The sequence below is a fragment of the Octodon degus genome, unplaced genomic scaffold (assembly GCF_000260255.1).
Source record: "Octodon degus isolate 3935 unplaced genomic scaffold, OctDeg1.0 scaffold00069, whole genome shotgun sequence".
NCBI lineage: Eukaryota > Metazoa > Chordata > Mammalia > Rodentia > Octodontidae > Octodon > Octodon degus.
Genome location: NW_004524645.1, coordinates 10,941,808 through 10,961,888, shown reverse-complemented (window position 1 = coordinate 10,961,888; position 20,081 = coordinate 10,941,808). Strand labels below are relative to the sequence as shown.

Below are 20,081 nucleotides of genomic sequence, written 5' to 3'. Positions count from 1 at the left end.
TTTCTTTTTTTTATTAAAGAGAATACAAAAAATAGTAAAAAAAAAAAGAAAGAAAGAAAAAACCTTTAGAAACAATATAGACTTTCACTAAACAAAATGATAGAAATTCAACAATGGTTGTTATATTGCATATTGTGGCCTTTAAATTAGTTGTTCAGATTAACAGCTATGAGCATGTAAAATTGATCAAAAACTATAAAAAATTTAAAAGGAGAGAAAAAATAGGCATTAATTGCATTTCTAAGTAGATTCCTACTCAGGAAATGCTAATTCCTTCTCTTCAAGATGTAAAGATTGTTAGTCTCTTGAAAGGCTTTACACTTGGCAAATGACTATGCTGGAAGCTGTAGTCTGCTCTTAATAGAGGTAGGTCCAAAGAATTGAATGTAGTGTAGCAGTGGGTGTCTGGTTACACTGGCATCTGGGCTCTTCAGGTAGGCCACTGCTAATCCCTTAGAAACAAGAAATCTAACATTGGTGGCACAACCTGTGGTGAAATGAAAGGTATTTGAGTGAACTAGAGCAGCTTCTTTGCCAATGTCCTCTAAATTTAGATTTCATGATTCAGACAGTTGACACCCTGAAGTCTATATATGTGAGTCTCTTCATTCTCATATCTGCCCCTGGCCATCTTTCTTTGACCCATTGGTTACTCAAGGAAATGTGCACTGCATCCAAAAGGAGGGGAATGGAAAAAGGGATGGGGGATAAGTAGAGAACCAGAGATGGGAGTGGCCAAGAAGAATGATTTAAGGATAAATGAATGAGGAATTCTTTTGAAGTATCATTCTGACTATGACCAAGCAATATAACATATAGGAATTCTATAAAGAGGAAGAATTATTTAATAGTCATCTGTTGGCTCAAAAATTTCAGAGGCTTTTTGACTCATGTATTTAAAGTTATTAAATTTATGACTTTACCTTTTGGTTTTTATAACAAACTATTTTCTTTTTTTATAACAAATTTTTTCATCCACTGTGGTGACTCATAATTCCATTTAAAATTATATTCATGAATCTATGAATAAGCAGTAATGGTTAAAACAAAGCAAAACAAAAAATACTGTTTTCTATAATAGTTAAGGTTAGCTCTTTCCTTTGCCACCTCTTCCAGGGCGATTATGTAACTCCTTTGTTTGGCTTACTTGTTACTATTTGTTTTCCACTTAGGGTTCTCTTCACATTCTGATTGAGATTGATTATTTACTTATGGGGGGTATGTGCAACAGTAATTGGGCTCCAAAAATTTGTGCTACACAAAGCTATATGCAGAAATGTAATTGACCCCTCACCCCTACTGCTTCCTTCCTATTCATCTGTTCTTTATACTCCACATACCCTCTGCAGTTAACCAATGTCATTAGTTTCTGATTTATCCTTCCTGTAGAGCCAATTTGGCTGTGCTTGTTTTGAAATTTTGAGTTTGTTCCAATGTAATTGACATTTTCAGAGAAGGATTTGAACATAATGTGGATTTTGCATTTGTTTATGCACAATTTCACAGTCATGAGAAACTAGGTAAAAGCAGGAACTGCCCATAACTGAACTGAGCTGTGTAAGAACACAAAAAAGCACACATACTTCAAACTTCTACCAGCTATTCCAGTTCATCCTGTGTGTTAGAAGTCCGTCCACACCTGGTGCTGAAACCTTCCTTCCAGTTTCAGATCCCTCTCCTTCCCCTCTTCCCAGTAACTTACAATCTACAGCCTTTTTGATGCCTATTCAACAAACAAACATCAAGGCCTTTCTAGGTGAAGTGCCAGCTCAGTGCAGGATTTATTTATTTCCTAATCATTTAGCATAGTTCCTATGGGTGTGTGTGTGTGTGTGTGTGTGTGTGTGTATGTGTGTGTGTGTGTGAGTGATGGAGGAATCTTTGAGTATTGTGCTCGTAACTCAGCTTTCCCTCAAACCTGTTGGCTTTTATTGTGTAATTTTGCATAGGGTAGAGATTTTAAGATAGGTAAACTGTGTTATTGTAGAATCCACTGAAGTTTATTATGCAAGTAAGTGGATACCATGAGATTTTTAGTATTATGGGTCTTACTTAGCTTTGCAAAAAGTTTATTGGTATTTTATTGGAATTGTGTTAAATGTAAAATCTTAGGAGATATATATATATATATATATATATCAGTCTATCCAAGAATAGTGGATGTCTTTCTGTTTGATTAAGTTTAATTTTGTGTCTTTAAGAAGTACTTTAAAGTTTTTCTTATACAGGTTTTATGCATTTATGGAAAATTAATTTCTAAGTATTTACTCTTCTTTGTTACTGCGGAAAATGGGGCTTTCTATAACACTGGTCTTCAAATTGGCTGTTCTTGGATAAATGAAGTGTATTGACTTTTGTGTGTTGGTGTCCCTTGAATTGCTTAATTGTTTTATTGCTTGAGTTAGCTTTATCATTGACTCTTGATGATTTTTTCCACTGTAATGTCATACATCATAGTACCTTGAGATAAATATAAATTTATTTCTTTCTTTTTCCAATTTGTATGTGTCTAATTGATTTATCTTACCCAGTTACATCCAATAATACTTCTAATACAATGCTAACTGCTTAGGAAAGTGCAGGGATCAGTGTTTGATCCCCAGCACCATATGCTGCCCTGGCCTTGCCCCTGAGCCTGCCACTAAGACCAGGCATGGTGGTGAATGCTTATAATCCCAGTGCTGGGGAGCCTGAAAACAGGAGGATCAGTACCAGTCCAAGTTGTATAGTGAGACCCTGCACCAAATACATAAAGAGAAAATGCTAAGTAGTAGCAGAGACAATAAACATTCTCATCTTTCTGATTTTATGGAAATGCTCCCAATATTTCCCATCAAATATTAGCATTTAGACACACATACACACATACATAAATATGCATATATACGCATATATAATCATGTTAATGAATATCACTTAATTACTATTTTCTTGAGTATTTAAAAAATGATATTGAATTTTATTTAAGGCTTCTCTAGTGTTTGTATAGATAATCATGGAGGTTTTCTATTAATGTATTTATATTAATTGATGTCCTAGTAGTGAACCAAACTTCTCTTTCTGGAATACATCATATCCAGCCATGTTGTATTAATTCCTTAATATGGCATATTTTTTTCTGTTTGCTAGTGTTTAATTTCATGTTTTTGAGTCAATAATCACATTAGTGTGCATTTATATTAATTTTTATGGATTATCTTTAATCAGTTTAGGGATCAATGTTATACTTGGTTCATAAAAGATATGGGTAAGTTTTACTTTATTTTCAAAGCTATAAAACAATTTACAGGGTGTTTGGTAATATATGGACTTTAAGGTTTAATAAAATTCCTCTGAGAGTGCATCTGGGCCTGGTGGCATGGTTCCTTAATGACTTCTGTTTCTTCTATGGAAACTAGTTTCTTTAAGCTTATTAACTTTAAAACAGGTCAATTTTGATAATCTTAATTCCTTCTAGGAAATTATCCACTTAACTATATTTTCAAGCTATTTTTATACAAAGTGGTTCTTATAAAACAATTTTTATTTCAATGTCTATCCCCCCTGTAATGGCTTCTTTTTTTTTTTTTTTTTTTTTTTTTTTGGCAGAACCAGGGATTGAACTTAGGCCCTTGCTCTTGCCCGGGAAGTGCTTATTCCACTAACCCATCTCCTTGGCCCAGTAATAGCTTCTTTAGTTTGTACTTTATACTCTTTTTCTTGGTCATGTTTTTATCAATTAGGTTTACTGTTGTATTAGCTTAATTAATTTCTCCTTTTAACTTATTATTTCCTTCCTTGTATTTTCTTGTGCTTTTTTTCTTCTTTTGTAGTTTTTCAAACTTTATTTTCATTGAAAATCTTATTGATAAGATAAAAATGTTCAGTGTTGTATATTTTCCTGATTTGTACTTTATTGTACTCCATAGTCTGTTAATACTGTTTTTAAGTAATTATGCAACAATATTCATATTCTTTCTTTCTTTTTTGTGTATTTAGTATAGAGTCTACAGGGTCTCAATAAGTAGATCAGACATATAGTGATCCAATGAGTAGATTTTCAGCCTCCCAAGCTCATGCTTGCTTGCTTGCTGTCTTTCTTTCTTTCTTTCTTTCTTTCTTTCTTTCTTTCTTTCTTTCTTTCTTTCTTCTTTCATCCAAAGATTAACAGGTCTTAAAATGTTTATTTCATTTTATTTTTTTGCGGTACCAGGGATTGAACTCAGGACCTTGTGCTTGCCCGGCAAGTGCTTATTTTACTGAGCTATCTTCCCAGCCCTTAAAATGTTTAGATGAGAAGGACTTTCTGTGTTTTTGTTATTATCTAGAACTTTTGACATAAATTAATTAATGAGGAATCAACCATCCCCTCTTCTTAAGGAGCTAGGTGGTTACTTTGAAACAATTGCTAGATCTCACAGACATATGACACTGTATTGCTTGAAAATTTAAAATATCCCATGATTACAGCTTTGAGCAAATTCCTAGAAAGAGAATTACTGGATCAATGAGTATGATGATTTAGATTTTTGTTCTGTGGGGAGGGTGTAACAATTTGCACTTCCTCTAGTAGCAAATGGGAGTATAGATTATAGGCTTTTCATTTGATGGTAAGTGGTTTTGTTTGGTAAGTGATTACAAATAACAATTCAGATATTCAGGTATTTTAGGCATTGTGCTGAGCACTTTTACATGTCCCTGACTTAATCAAATTCATATAACATCAGATTAAATCTTTAACCAACCCATGAAAAGTTGAAATTATTCTCATTTTACAGATAAAGAAGCCAAGTTTCAGAAAGATTCAAGACCTTTTTCTAAACTACACAGTCAGAAAGTTGCACAGCTGGCATTTAAACCCAACTAGACCTATGCACTTATTGTTATATCTCAGGTACAAGTACATAGATGGCAAATAATTACTTTCATCATAATAAGGCCTGCCACTTACAAAGTGCTTACTATGTCTCAAGTATTGTTCATATGTTTTAATATATTCCATCCTTAGCGCCACATCCATAAGCTATTATCTATCTATCTTTATCCCTCAGACACTGAAATGATGAACTTGTCCAGGATTATAAAGCTAGTAAGGCAGTATGGCTACCAAAACACTGTGTAACATCCTTCACAGTTGTGGGAGACTATATGAGAATCTGTTATGAATAGTTTTGGAGGAAGAAAAGACATTTTACTTAGAGCTACCATCTAAGTAATTCTCTATCCAGGAATTTGCCTACAAACTTCCTGTCCCTATATCTGGAACTTTTTATTTTTTTCAGCAATATACAGCCTTATAAGTAGAATGCATAGAACAATGTTCTCTTCAGGTTTGAGGAATATAACTTAAAATGAAGTATCTTCTAGTGAATTTTGTGATTCAAACTCAGTTGAACAAATTAAACAAAATTTTTGCAACTAATTTAGAAATTCTAAGTATTATTTGAGGAGGACAAACTTTTCTAAATTTACCTAAATATAATCTATGATTCTTACTTTTGATAATTGCTGGATAAATGAAGCACCTTCATAACTATTCATTATTTTAAGACATTTCTTTAGACTTACTTTAGTATTTAGACATTATTAAAACTTATGTAATCCTGGTCCTGCATGCTGCGCGGGCCCATCCCTGGGCACACTGAGCAACTGAGTCCGGGTGTGGTGGTGCATGCCTGCAATCCCAGCACTGGGGAAGCTGAAAGCAGGAGGATCACTACAAGTCTGAGCTGCTTAGTAATACCTTGTACAAAAATACATAAATAAAAATAAAAAATAAATAAAAATTATGCAAATTATGAGAAAGGATTTTATTTTTATATTGTTTCTGTACATGCTCAAAATTCTTCGGTCTCACCTCCCCAACAAGGAGAACCAACTTAATGAGCCACAAAACATGTTATAATGAGTGGGAAAATATTTTTAGCATTTTTATGCAGAAAATGCCTCATTAAAAGCAAATGCTTCGGCAAGCAGATTTGGGCTTAATAAGAACTTCTGTCGAACAGGGGCCTTTGTGACAAATCACAAGCATGTGTAAGTGTTCTAGCTGAAGAACTAGAAAACCCTGCGAGGCCCTTATCCCCCTCCATATCCTTGGGCTGTAGCACTACAACATAGTGCATGCTACATGGCACTCAGCACGCACTTAATGGGCACTGAAGAACATAATGCCCACTATCTGGCTATATGTAGGACAAAAAGCCTATATGTTGTCCTATATGACTCAAGATCTTATCTGGATGTGTCTCATTGTGCAGATTGGCTTAGGTGAACTCTATTGTCATCTGGATGTTCACCATCATGGGAGCTGAATATTTTGCACTATTTTGTATATTGAACTAGCCATCAGGGTACAGGGTCTAGAGTCACACATAGAAATTTAACTTCATATCAAAACCTCAACTGGTACTTACATTTTTGTAACATATTTAGACTTTGGGCCTCAAACCAGAATAAGACAACAGGGATACAGACATGCAGGCAATCAATCTGGGTTGATCTGATAACAGAAACCATACCTCCTCACCTCAGTGATACCAGACTCAGAGGACAGTGTGTTCACTCATCCACACTGAGGTGCCAGAAAGTGCCTTGGGGTGACATGTTCACAGTGGCAAGTATGTGCAGGTATTCTGAGCAGGCTCAGCTGTATTGTCTATGATCTATGTCAGTTGAGTTACAATTGCATCCCTCTGGAGGAGGCTGAAATCACCACTAGTGATCATGTCACCAAGGCATTAAGTTATTCTAGAGAAGCAGCTTCTTTTGTAGAATGGGAAAACATGAAATAATCACATGATTCTTCTTCAAATGGTAATTTCCCACATCACTGAAGTTCTTCTCCAGATTCTTCCACTGAGTCAGCTACACTATCACTTGCTGTAGTAGAAGTAGTAATAATAATAATAATAATAATAATAATAATAATAGTGGCAGTTGTGGTTAACCTTTATGAAGTTCTTCTGTTGCCAATCACTCACTATGCTGAGCTCTGTGCATGCCTCATTTCATTTAATGCTCAGGTCCTGTAAGGTAGACAGTATTAACATCCCCATATGCCAGATGAGGGGATAGAGGGCTGGGTAGCTAAGTAAGTTACCCTACATTAATTCTTTTTATGTATTTAATACAGGGCCTACAGGGTCTCACTACACAGGTGGAACTCATAGTGATCCTCCTGTTTTCAGCCTCCCAAACTCTGGGATTACAGGTGTGCCACCATGCCCAGTCTCAGTCCCTGTTTCAGCATTCCCCGGGGTGGGGCCAACATGGCATGCTGGGGTTTGAACCCTGGTCCTCATATCTGCATAAGCAGACACTTACCCTACATTCTTTAGCTTATAATCAAAACCAGGGTTTGAAATAAATTTGTTTTCTGATTTTAGAGTCCTTAAACATCACTGCCTCACTGCATTGTGCAACCATTAATTTAAAAATATACTTGAATCCCTATTCTATTCCAAAAGAGGAGGAATTGCTTTCAGAATGAGAGGGGGAAGTTCCTTTGTGCCCAAGTGCTCATGATTGAATCTCTCTCGGCCAGCCCAGCTTCCCTCCATGGGAGAGGAAAATTGATTCCCAAAGCAAACTCATGTTTGCTGCTGCCAGCCTCCAAGCTTACCGTAAGGAAGTGGCGGTCCTTCACCTCGCGCCTCCTCTGGCTGTGGGCTGGAGGGTAGGCTGGCAGTGGCGGAGCAGCTATGGACAGGGGTGCAGCAGCTCTCTGCTCTCGGCGATCGCTACGGCTCCGGTGTTCTGACAGAGCAGAAAAAGCAACGATACTGAAATACGCTTAGCACTTTCAATTTTTCTGTCCCCTTCACTGTGAGGAGTATTAGCAAAAGACTGTTTATAAAATATGAGCTTTGATGAGTCTAGCTAGTTGGCTCCTAACTGAACCTTCATTTACTACCAATAAGAAGTTGGGTACATCCATTTCAGTGAATCCATGTCATAATCTCTGTACCAGATAACTCACTTCTGTGATCAGTGTTTGTTCATGAGTAGAAAAATGGAAGTTGAGAGCAATGGCAGAAGACTTGCTGCCATGGGTGCCAGAACAGAAAGCAGGCACAGGCATGCCAGAGCTGCCTAGTCTGGGCACTAGAGCCAGCTCACACTGGCTCAGGGGAAGTGGTTGCTATGGATTCAGGAAATTGTGGGAGCCAGTTTTCCCACTACTGGTACCTAGAAATGGAAGATGGTGGGGGAAATTGGCAAGAGCCATGTTAAGTCCTTTATTCATTTATTTTACAATTTTGTTTTCCAGAAAGCTGGTGACTAGCACACCATCGCAGCTACCTAGGCCCTGTCTCCCACAAACTTCAGAAAGCTTTGAAATCCTAGTCTAGGGCTGAGGAGATAGCTCAGTGGTCTAAGCCCCTGCCTGGCAAATGCAAGGTCCTGAGCTCCATCCCCTGTACTACATGCCCTGGCGGGGTAAAGCCAGGCATGGTAGTGCACACCTATAATCCCAGCACTAGGAAGGCTGAGGTAGGAGGATCATTCTGAGTCTGAACTGCATAGCGAGACCCTATATTAAGAGACAGACAGAAAGAGACAGAGAGAGAGAGAGAGACAGAGAGAGACAGAGAGAGAGAGAGAAGAGACTGGTCTCCTGGAGAAAGTAAGGCTATCCCAATGGCAACACGTGTCTGACTCAGTCATAAAGCTACCACTGGGAAAATCCAGGAAATATCTACATGTGGCATGAAGTGGTACTGGCTTCATTATAAGAATAGCATCAGAAAACCAACCAACCAAATAAGAAAGAATCATCAAGATACCAAGAATAGCATTTAACTTTCTGGTGTCTTTGTATACGCCAAGGGCTACCCCTCTGTCACAATCAAGTTTACACTCATGGCCAGGACCTGACATCTCTAGCATCCCCTTCTTGACCAAGGTAGAACTTGGTATGGTCAAGTTTTCCATCTTTCCTTCTACTTTTAAAAATGGGTATCATTCAGCACGTATATGATAATAATCATAATGTTCCATATTCACTGAGCAACTTCCATGTGCTAAAGACCCTTTGCAGAAGCTCTTCTCCATACCATCTCAACAGCCTCAGTTAATGGGCATTCAAGCCAAACAGATTCAGGGAGGGTGAGTCACTGTGGAGCTAACAGTGGTACACACTTTACTCTAGGGTCTTTACTCTTGATTACTACTTGACCTACAGACACTGCAGTATCCTAACATCTCATTCATTGGAGCAAGATTTTTTTGTGTTTGGCATTATTTGATGATATTTTTATTGCATTCTAATTCTTTAATCATCAATAGCATAGAATATGGAGTATTTGGCAATTTCCAAGCAATACTTATTTTTCTTGCCTGTGTTAGGAAACAGAGCTAACTATGTTGATCCTTTTTGGTAACATCAGATGCCCTTTCTCCAAAGGCCCAATTGTATATTTATATTGATAAAAATGCCATCTCTCTGTCATCTTTCTCCCTTAGAAGTTGGTTCCTAGAGGACAGAGATTATATTTTATTCAGCTTTTGATTACGGTGCCCACAGTGCCTGTGACCTAGCAGGCTTTTAATAAAAGGGTGCTGAACAACTGAAAGAATGAATTAACACTTTCATTAAAGTCTAGTTTTTTCAAAATGCATTCCATATTCTACATTGATGTATATTTATAATGGTGTTCACATTGGTAGAAGCTTCTGTAGGTCCTGCTGCTGGTCTTGACAGCCTCTCGAATGATGGCCCCATTCTTGTTTGGTTTATTTCATGTGCTACCCCCTCAATGAGGAGCTAAACACTCTCCCACTTTCTGATTTGTATCCATGTCTGATTTGGCCACCGGTGGACTTCACTGCCTGAACTTTTAACTTAGTGTCTGTGTTAAGAAAGTGTGATGATATTCCACATATTTCTTTACTTGGGATTCTTTTGAAAAAATTTTGGCTCCCACTTGCAACCAGAGAAAAATCTTCAAAACCATGTAGGTGGTCTTTGCTACACTGCCTCCAAAGTCAATGTTTATCAGGAAGACATTTAGAGATAAATGTGTTCCTTGTTAAAGTGCCCACCCCCAGTGCCACCCTCATTTTTCTCTGCAAGTAAACAGCAGTCTTCCTAGAAGGGTGGCAAAAGAAAAAGCTTTTACATTCATGAATTTACTAAGAAGAGTAGAATACAGGTATGACTCGTCAGGAGGAGATGCATGAGGGGGAAGAATTAGGAAGGAGACAGCAACTCAATTTCCCATCCAATTGCTCCTCTCCCACACTATCTTAAATATATCTTCTCCTTTGCCCTAGGCTGGGAATAGGGAGGCTAGATTAATGGCTCCCTAATAATACTTTGTGCTAGTGGCAAGGTAGGGAGAACATAGGTCTCCTAGAGCCCCAAATTGCAGTATGATCTTGGTCCTTATTTGCTTAAGCCAAGGAAACTTAGATCGCAGCCAGAAACCTGAACAGAAAGGAAATATAAAATATAATGATGTCTTTATAGTCACTTATTAATATCTCTCTCCCCTGCTTTATGAACATAAAAGATGGCATTACTTAAAATGATTACTGGCTCTGAGCATTAAAGAATTGCTAAGGAAAAGGCAAAAAAGTAATTGGATTCTAAATAACTTGGAATTCATTTGATGCCACTTCCTTTGGGACATCTTCCCTGAAGCTCATGGTGTGACTGGGTAGGTACCTTTCCTCAGCCCCCATGTCACTGTATTGATCTTACTTGGTGACTTGCTACCTCCTGCACTAGACCAGAAATCCCTGGTGGCCAGAGACCAGACTTCATTGCTCTTTGAATCCCAAGCTCTAGCACAAGGCCTAACCTTGAATGGTTGGTTGAAGGTTTTGCTATTAAACAAATCACAAAGGCTGCCTGTTTCTAGGTTTTAATCTTAGTCTCCTAGCCCCCACCTAATAGTGTCCAAAAGAAGCACAGAGCTGCAGCCACGGCTGCCTCACTTGTCTGGGCTTCATTATACACTCCCTCCTGGTGGAAGCCAGTCTTCTCCAGCTGTCCAAATAGAGACACTACAGGGAAGTTCCGTGCAGCCCTGGCTAAGCACAGGCTGTCTGTCCAGTCAGTATTATTCATGACCACCAGATGGCACAAAGAGATCATGCTGATGAATACCCTGCTCAACTACTGTGTTTCCTGGACAAGGTTGAAAAAACAAAAAAGTCACTTTCTAATTTTAATTCTATACTGCATGTTTTTAATTCTATGATGCCTATAATTCCTGTTTATGGCTCTCTGCAATGCTATTAAAGCTACTACATCCAAGATTTGCTATTGAGCCAATGACAGAACAAGCCAGTCTAGGGAGGGCAAGAAGCAGCGCCACAGTCTTCTATCCGAACCCCAGGAGGCTCTGTATCCCTTTCACCCCCCCCCCAGGAAGAAGTTCAGAGAAAATTGATATTGGCACTTGCTGTTCTTCAGCTCTGCCATTAAGTCCAAACCTGACAAAGCAATGAAATGTGATAGCGTACGAGCAGCTCAGTGTTATCTGGCTGAATCTGTAAAAATCTAAGCAGGGAAGACTGATTAATAATAATAAAAGGATAAAAAGAGTTACATCTACAGAGCTAATGTTACTCAAGCTCTCTAATGCTGGGATCTGGGAAAGCATTTAGCGAGCACAATCAGATTCTTACATAGGCATCATGCCTGCTCAAGGTCTGAGTAGTTTTCTGCAGAATTTCATTCTGTTCCTTACACCCTCATTGAGGACCTACTGTGTGCTAAGTGTTTTGACTCAAATAAATTAATATGATGCCATCCTTGCCTTTGAGTTGCTCATGTATTGGTGGTGGAAAACAGGCCCATAATGGTTACTTGTGACAGAAGGTTATAAATGGCAGGATGAAAAGGCATGCAAAGCACCATGGGAAAGGGGCTAATAATCCAGGCTGCAAAGGAAAGGCAAGAGTTTAAAGAAAAACTTCTGGAAGGTGACTTGCATTAAAAATTTGTTGAAAGAATTTTTAGCCAACTGTAAAGTCAAAGCAAATAGCATGCATGCCAGAGATAGTGCTAAAGGGCCACTGATTGTCACTCTTCATTGTAAGTGTCACAGTGTCTGCCACTAATGAGCAAGGAAATTTTTAGAAACAATTGCTTTTGGGATAGGAGGTCAGTTCATTCATTAAAATAAAGATGATGAGGATAGGGAAGTAAATAAGATGAAGACAACCGTCATAATTTTATTTTCTGTTTTGAGGACAGTAGAGTATTTTATTTATATTATTCTACTAATGCATAATTCTTTAAAAGAATGAAGGGAATTTGCAACAAAGACAGTGAATGTGTAGACTCCATCTTTTTACTTAGCAAGAATTTAAAAGCCAAAATAGCTGGCATGCCAACTTCTGGGCTCCATTGAGGGGTCTCTAAAAGCACAGTGCTCACTTCCAGCCCTCTCATCATAATTAGAAAGGTTTTTAGGTGCTCGAAAGTAACCTATGTCAGAAAAGGCTAGATTCCTGCCTTGACAGCTCAGGGCCTATCTCTGGTGCTCTCAGGACTACAAGAGAAATGTAAACATTTATTTCCACGGAGCACTTCATGCCAAGGAGGATAGGAGGTCTGGCTAGGAGCTCCGAGGCTCAGAGGCTAGGTCTGGGTCCTGGCACTGCACCTATCCTGTTGTGTGAGACCCTGAGTCATTTTTCCTATAGGTCTAGGCCTCCATATATTCCCCCAGAGAATGAGGGTGCTGGATCAGATCACTGGTTCCCAACAGGAACTGAAGAGCCCTCAAGGAGTTCATTCTGGTTGTTTAGTGGCTGGGAAGAAACCAAGCGTTACAGCTGTTATGAAATGCATAGGACAGTCAATCAAAAAGTGTCCCTGGTCCTACGCAACATTCAAATGTCCTATCTGAATCTTGTAATAAGGAAAAAAACCTAGAAGCTGTTTCTGAGTCTACCTAATTCCCTTTCATTATAAGGGAGAGTGCATTTTCTGCTCCTATCTACTATATTCTTAGTGGACCAGTTACTTTGGTGTGTCATCCTGCCCTCGGGGTCCTTTCATTTCTCTAAAACTTTTTTTGTCTTTTATTTAATCCAAGGTTTTTCTTTCTTCTGATCCTAGGGATCAAACCCAAGGATGTTTTACTGCTATGATACATGCCCAGCCCTTTTTATTGTTTTTCTTTTGAGACAGGGTCTCCCTAAACTGCCCAGGCTGGGCTTGAACATGTGATCTTCCTGCCAACCTTATTTTTGATAGGTACAAACATCTAACGCTTTTGTTATGTTTTCCATTGTAGTTGTGGTCAAGAATTTATATATGGAAATGTATATTATTATAATTTTTGTTTTAATGTATCTTTCTTATCAAATTTAGATTATAATGCTAATTTTAATATATGTATACATAAGTTACAGTACCCATAGATTTAGTCCAAGGTAGAAAGGGAGTGCTTTGAAGTGCTAAGGGCCAGCAGTGGGACTGGCAGGACAGAGAACCCTAGATGAGGCAATCTCCGAGTTCTGCTGCAGAAAAGCCCCCAGCCTGAACTCCGTTACCTCTGCGCAGGGCTTGCAGGCTCTGCCGAGCATGACGATGCAGCTCCTCCACGCAGGGTGGCCTGGTAGTTGGGAGGAAGATGTTTCTCTGCTGGTGCCACGGTGCCCGGTAATACACACTCAGCTTACTCTCGATGTCCAGGTTGGAGACGGCTATAAGGCAAGGAGAGAAGCAGGGTGTTGTTAGTCAGAAACTTTGCACTGAGCGCGGGGTGGATTCTGGCGTGGAGAGGGAGCAGGAACGGAGTCTGGGTAAAGAGCAAGCACATACTGCTGCATTCACACTAACTCAAGGCTGGAGAGAGGGTGAGGTCTACAGTACAGATGGACAGGGTCAGTGTGGCTTCTGAACTGGGGGATGGGAGGCCCCAAGACACTGTTTGCCTGTGACCAGCTACATTCTTCTCCACCTTTCCCTTACTGCCTTCTGGCACAGTGTCATCAACCCAACCACACAAGTCTTTACCCACTTATGGGTGGGGTGGGAGTAGGAGTTCTGTGTTCCAACAATGCCAGGGACACAGCCTCATGTGAGTGGGAAAGGCTTCCCTTGCTCTAGTCTTCCGGCCCCAAGGCCTCAGAGTTGTACTTTCTCATGCTGCTCCTGCTGTCTACCTGAATAGCACAGTTATCACATCCCATCCAAGCCCAAGGAAGGAAGATCCCCTTCCTCCCAGCCCAGCATTTAATGCTCTACTCTCCTCTTCATGGACACATGGCTTCTAGGATAGAGCACCCCACAAGGTCAAGATGAACTGTATAGAAGAAAGTTCTAGGAAGCAAGGGACTCTGGGTAGGAAATGGCTGCACTGAGTGCACTGGGAACCTGGCAGCCTGAGGAATGGTGAGAACCTGCCCAGTGTGTCATCCTCCAGACCCCCTACCCAGACCTGTGCTCCTGGCCTGGAACTGCACCACTAGTCTGTGTCTCATCCCTCTTTCTGCAGCTTTCCTTCTTTTCCCTACATGTGACTCTGGGGCACTGTGATCAATTGTTTATCCCCAGGCCCCAAACAGGATTTTGGTTCCCCTCGGGTCAGGATCTTAATAAGTTACCCAGGCTAGGCTTGAACTTGTGAGTCTGCTGACTCAGCCTCAGTGCTACAGTGCTAGGACTACCAGATAAACATGTACCACCATGTCTGGTTGGGAGATATTCTTGCACACAAAAGAAAAACTAGGGGAAATACAACCTTTTTGTGTTTAATTTTCCCTCCCCCACCAAGTATTGCAGTTATTTTTGGTTTTGTGTCCTAATGCAATCTTCAACAGTACTTTTTCTTCTAGAATAATGTATCCAAACTATAAAAATCACCAGTAGGAACAAAAACATTTCTAATGATGTAAAGAAATAGCAAGTGGAAAGAATCAAGGAGAAAACAAAATCTCTCTAAAACAGCTTTGTCCAACAGAACTTCCTGTGATGATCCAATTCTCTATAGCTATGCCATACAATATGGTAGCTACTAGCCACACTGGCCATTAAGAAAATGAAATATAAGACCTGAATTTTTAATTTTATTTAATTAACTGACATTTAAATAGCCATATGTGGCTATTGTGTTGGGCAGTTTAGCTCTAACATAGTTACAAATAGTCTCATATTCTCTATTCTCTCACCATCAACTACTAAACAGATTATTTTTCTTGACCTGGGTTTGGGTTTATTCTTTCTTGGTTTCAAGTTTTCAAGGATTCAACCTCAGAGATTGAAGATTGCAGGATCATCTTTCTGGGTGGGAGGAGCCTTTTTAGGGGAGTGTTCTAAGAAGCCACGAAGGAAAGGCAGCAATTTTTCTTTCTCAAGTTGCTCTATAACCTCAGCCTTCTCCTTGGAAACTGTAAGTACTTGGTGAACCAGTCAGGCGCCACTGAGTCCTGGGGACAAGAAATCCTAGAAGGACTCTTTAAGGGAGAAGCCAGTCTTTTCAGACCTTAGAGGAAGAGTGGGAGGCCTTGTGTATAAGGGAAAAGCCAGACCTAGATCACAGCTCCCTCCTCTCAGTGTAAAGAGGGGCAGTTCTGAAGACAGATGCTTCATTTAGTTCCCCCCGCCCCCAGGAGAAATGCTTTGGTTCAGTGAATGAAACATCAGCAAAGGTCAACTCCCACCCAACAGGGCAGAAGTCATCCTTTGAGTTTGTATGCTGGTGACAGGTAGGAGAGGGGGCAGAACAGAACGTCTACCTGTTGAAAAGTGACAAGGTATTCTGTGCCCACAGGAGGAAAGACAGTAGAGGGGCTTCTGCGCACCTCTTCCCAGGTTGGTCACCTCAGTAAGATAGGAGCCTGGCTGCAGAGCTGAGCCCAGGTGACTGAAGGTAGACCAGAAGACCCTCACAGCCCCTCTTTCTCTTACTGCTGCCTGCCAGAAGCTTGGAGTGTTGACTTTGACACCCCTCCGCAAGTAGGTCATATGTTCATGGCACCTAAGTCTTTGTGTGGAGAAGAGCTGAACTCCTGCTATTTATCTTAGTTTAGGTCTCAAAAAGACTCCTCTGCTATGCTTATCAAAAATGTAGAGTCCTGAGTGCCTATCTAGACTCTCCAAACCAGAATTTCCAAGAGTCTTGACAATTCATATTTTTGAAAAGTACCCTCAGCTTACTTTTATCATTAGGTAAGTTTGAAAAACATAAAATGTTTTCTCATGATGCCTTGGGATCTTGTCAGATTTGAAGGAATGGAGGGACACGGGAGTAGGGAAGAGACTGTTGACAATGGAAATGTCTATTTACCCATCCACCTATGGAGTATTTCCAACTAGCTATTAGTTCCAGGCACAGTGCTAGGTGCTAACATACAGCACAGAACAACATCAGGCAGGAATCCCTGTCTTCTGGAGATACATGTTTTGTAGCACTGTGTGAAAATGGTTTATATGCAGTTGTGAATGGAAGCAATGGGTTAGAAGAAATGCCCTCAAGTATATTCTACCTGTTGTAATATTATGTAATTCCCATCCTAGGCATAGTCAAAGACCTCTAGACTCTATAGAGTCCCTAAACACCAAAAAGATTATATTCTCCATTCTTCTACTTTTACCTTTTTTCTCTAGATAATCCCAAATTTCACTATATTTGTTATACCTTTTAGGTTTTATTTATTCTTTCAGGTTCTTACACTAGAGAGATAATACAATATTTACACATGTGGGTCTGATTTATTTCACTTACAAGTATGATTTCTAGTTGCATCCACTTACCTATAAAGGATTTGAGTTTGTCTTCCTTTATAGCTGAGTAATATTGCATTGTATAAAAGTATCACATCTTTTTTCATCTATTCCTCAAGTGATGGACATTTTGTTTGTTTCCAAGATTTGGCTATGACAAATTGTGCTGCTATAAACATGGGCACTCATATACCACTATGATATGATGTTTTAAGTTCTTTTGGGAAAATACCCAGAAGGGAAATAGCTGGATCGAATGGGATTTCCAGTCCTAGTTTTTTGAGGAGTCTCCACACTGATTTCCATAGTGGTTGTATCAGTCTGCATTCCCACCAGCAGAGGAGAAGGGTTCCTTTTTCCCTGCAGCCTCTCCAGCATTTGTTATTAGCTGATTTCTTTATAGTAGCTATGCTTTCTGGGGTGAAATGGTATCTCAATGTTGTTTTAATTTGCATTTTTCAAATGGCCAGTGCCACAGAACACTTTTTCATGAATAAATTAGTACATCATAAAGAAGCACAGCACAATGTTTTCCTCTTCACTGAATATTAAATATCAAGCTACATGTAAAGTACTATTTTTAATGTCACTCCTCTGCTAATGTCCTGAACTTTTTCCTACTGGACCTTCTGGGCGAGCCAGCATAGAATTTCTAGGCTATTGAACTCTACTGCTGTCATAAGTCACAGATGCAAACACTAATATGTGAGTTCAGTAGGAGTGGCCAAGCCATGGTTCCTGGGAAGAAGCGTTCTCACACTGATAGTTTTCGGGACTAGGGATCTTCACATTTCCCTATCCAAACTCAGTTTCCTTCTTAATTGAGAAGCTCTAATGGATCTGTCTGCCATGCAGAAGAAGGAGAACATTTCACTCAGTTGCCACAGTGGTGTATCGCTCTTGGGGATGGAAAGGAAAAGAGAACACTCATGCTTGGTTCCCAGTTATGTCCTTTGGTTGCAGAGCATTGAGTAGTATTATGTGTCCACTAGAGGCAAAAGACAGGTAGTGTTGGAACTCTTTCTGAGAAAACTTTGCCACTTTGCATTTTTAAAAAATCTATTCCTTTTTCTAACAGTTCAACCAAAGTGAAGTCTATTCATAAATTTGAGGTGCAACTGCCATTACAAACCGACCTTACATCATCAGCTTCCTGTTACTGTGTGAATTAGTCCACTGATGAGCTCCCAGCTGATTTCCTGTTAGGAGATGGGGCCTAATTTAGAGGCAGGTCATTGAGGCCTGCGTTCTGGAGGGGTGTCTGCCTCTCTAGCTCCTCCCTTCTCTCTGCTTCCTGGCTGCCCTGATGTGAGCAGATTTCCTCCATGGCAGACCCCTCCACCATGCTCTTGCTGTGTTTGAACCTGCCGACCATTGACTGAAATTTCTTTTAATTTTTTTAACTGAAATTTCTGAAACTGTTACCCAAAATACACTCCTCATGTGGGTGTTGGATGTTTTGTCCCAGTGGCAAGGAAGTAACTAACACAAATGCCTTTGCTTCCATTGTAACAATTTCACTGTAGATGAACCATATATGACAGAAAGCTGAGTTAATACCCCTGGTAATCTTTCTTCTCATTAAAATGGAACCAGTAAGTTTGGTTGATCCCCTCATACCAAAAAGAAAAAAAGGAACCAATAGAAGGAAGAAAGTTTTTTGGGGGGTTGGTGAGATGGCTCAGTGGTCTAAAGCACCTACTTAGAACAAGCTTAGCAAAGCACAGGGACTGCAGTTCAATCCCCCAGCACCACATGCCAGCCAGCCCTGCCCACTGGTGGGCTGAGCTGGCCACACACACTAATAAATAAATAAATAAATTTTTTTTAAAAAGGTTTTTTTATGTTTATGTGAATACCTCTAGGGGCCCCTCTGTGGTAGGCAGATTTCTACGATGACCCCCCAACCCATACCATCTCAAGTACATAAACTGTGCAATCCTCTCTTCCTTGCATATGAGCAGAACCTATGACTTATGTTATATCTCATGAGAAAGAATCAAAGTTCTTTCTCAGTTGACTTGGAAGTCCAGCAAAAGAGAAATTATTATCTTGGAAGGATCCAGCCTAATCAGGTGAACCTTTAAAAGAGACAAGAAGCATCAGAGACACTTCTACTGTAGATCATAGAGAAACAAACCATCGTGTTCCACATGCAGAGAACCTTGTGGTGGGGAATGCTAGGTAGCCTCTAGGTTTGGAGGGTCCTAGTCCTACAAGCTCAAGGAACTGAACTCAACCCATAACTGATAAGCTTGAAGGAGGATCCTGAGCTTCAGATGGGGATATGGCCCCAGGTGTCACATTGATTTCAGCCCAGGAGGACCCTGAGCAGACATTGTCAACTCACATTCAGACTTTGACTCACAGACATTGCAAGATAATAAGTGGGAATTGATCTAAGGTGTTAAGTTTGCAGAAATAGAAATATTAATAATAAATGAACATAGAGATCTAGAGTCAGTCACTTGTCATTTCTTCCCTTCTGTCACTGCTGTCCATGGAAGGGCTAAATAATGGCAAGGATTATACATTTTATTTTATCCTCCATACACAAAACTGTATGCCAGGCATACTCTATTCATAATATCATGGTGGCCTCACAGTACTCAGAGTTATGCATAAGCCCATTTTATAGATTAGCAAATATAATCTTAAAGAAAGTGTGTACATTTACAAAGTCATACACCTGGCAAGTACAAGATCTGGGATTAGACACCATCTGTTTGGTTTCCATGCTGCTTCTCTTTCCCAAACCAATACTGAATGAAGCCTGCTTAAGCTAATGGTGATTAGGGTGGGGAGAAGTAGCAAAGGATTCAGAGCTGCCATTTTTAGCATCATCTGTAGCATTAGGTATAACCAAGAACTGAGTGAATCTTCCAGGATCCTCGGTGCCTAACAGGAATCTGGGAAGATTTGTTACATTCCAGAAAGACAAGTAGCACAGCAAACAGATATCACAAAACCCAGCTACTGAAAGAAAACCTCCTCACAGGCAATGTTCACAAGGTAGTGAAAGTCTTTATAGATTGAGCTCAGCTCCTTTCCCTGTCAAAACATGGAAATAATGGAATTGTCTAGATCTTGGTGCACAGTGACATCCTGAAAGCATGGAGATGATCACTGGGTTCCTTGGAAATTAGCTGACTTAGACATTGCGGAAAACTAGTGGCTAACATTCTCCTGGAAAGACCAGGCCCATTTTCTAAGAACAGGAGGGGGCTTGGGTTTAGGAACTATTGGGAAGGAATAGAAACACAAACTCGTCCCAGGCTTCTCCAGCCCTGAATATCCTTCTGCTCTGCTTGGGTTGGTACTTACTTGATTCTACCTTTCTTGGCCTCATGGGCTTCCTGATGACTTAAACTTTTTTACCCCTGGGAAGAGCACAAAATACTCACTCTTG

General features: G+C 39.9%; 1 protein-coding gene across 2 annotated transcripts in view; it reads right to left on the bottom strand.

Annotated features, from left to right (window-relative positions):
• The window catches only part of Nhs (NHS actin remodeling regulator), a 369,326-nt gene that overhangs the window by 46,434 nt on the left and 302,811 nt on the right, over positions 1-20,081 (bottom strand). For both annotated transcript variants that reach the window (XR_002821880.1, XM_023719542.1), the window contains exons 2-3: positions 13,498-13,650; positions 7,604-7,737 (exon numbers count right to left, since the gene is read on the bottom strand). Coding sequence is in view for 1 of the 2 variants with exons in the window: in XM_023719542.1 (XP_023575310.1) it covers positions 7,604-7,737; positions 13,498-13,650 (287 nt within the window). In the remaining variant the exon portion in view is untranslated. The remainder of the gene's footprint in view (positions 1-7,603; positions 7,738-13,497; positions 13,651-20,081) is intronic.